The sequence below is a fragment of the Phoca vitulina genome, unplaced genomic scaffold, assembly GCF_004348235.1.
Source record: "Phoca vitulina isolate PV1807 unplaced genomic scaffold, GSC_HSeal_1.0 scaffold37, whole genome shotgun sequence".
In the NCBI taxonomy this organism is placed as follows: domain Eukaryota; kingdom Metazoa; phylum Chordata; class Mammalia; order Carnivora; family Phocidae; genus Phoca; species Phoca vitulina.
Genome location: NW_022589740.1, coordinates 19,363,356 through 19,364,155, shown reverse-complemented (window position 1 = coordinate 19,364,155; position 800 = coordinate 19,363,356). Strand labels below are relative to the sequence as shown.

General features: G+C 51.0%; 1 protein-coding gene across 1 annotated transcript in view; it reads left to right on the top strand.

Annotated features, from left to right (window-relative positions):
• The window catches only part of LOC116646656 (nuclear pore-associated protein 1-like), a 3,468-nt gene extending 2,887 nt beyond the window's left edge, over positions 1-581 (top strand). The window contains exon 2 of the mRNA XM_032427490.1: positions 18-581. Within this exon, the coding sequence (XP_032283381.1) occupies positions 18-581 (564 nt within the window). The remainder of the gene's footprint in view (positions 1-17) is intronic.
• The last annotated feature ends 219 nt before the right edge of the window (positions 582-800 follow it).

Below are 800 nucleotides of genomic sequence, written 5' to 3'. Positions count from 1 at the left end.
TGCCCACTACCCATAAGTGTACCCAGGGCTCATCCAAACAAAGAAAACCTGCTCCAGGTGGGAGAACCACCACCACAGTGAAGACAGGTTTGTCAAAAGACATGTGTGTCTCCCCTTTACGGAACACCTGCGGCTCACCGGGCCACACGACCTCTGTTGTAGTTGCAAGTACCAGCACCAACTATATCCGTCAACCCACTTCTAGTTCTCACCTCTCTCCAAGCACCTCGGGCCCACCTGCCCAGCATACGGGTGGTGTGAAGGAAAGGAAAATCATCACTTCCAGGACCAAAAAACCTGGTATTCCTGCTTTACATAAGCGTAAACGTGGCCCATCTGATACAAAGAGAGGTGGTAGAGCTGGAGAAGTAACCACATCTATGATGGTAGGCCTCTCTGTCACCAGCTGCCATCAGAACACTTGGAGCCTACCTAGCACTAACATAGGTGGTGCTATGGGGATCAGCACCACATCTACTATGACTGGAAACACTAATGGTCCCCCATGCACACAGACCACATGGAGCGCCCCCAACCACAACACTGATGGTTCAATGGGGGATAGCGCCATGGAATTTTAGAAATCTCCGTTCGGGACACGTGGGCCTGCCCCTAGTCAGGGTACTCCTCTGACTTTGGAGAAACCAGTAATGTGTTTGGAGGCTCCTGGCCCACTGTCCCTATGCTCTGGGCATGGCACCTTCATAACCTGCCTAGGGCTTCATTGGAACCACCAACCAGTTCCTTTCTTTTGTCACGAGTCTCAACTAATATGGAACACGTATTCCTCGCAAATTATA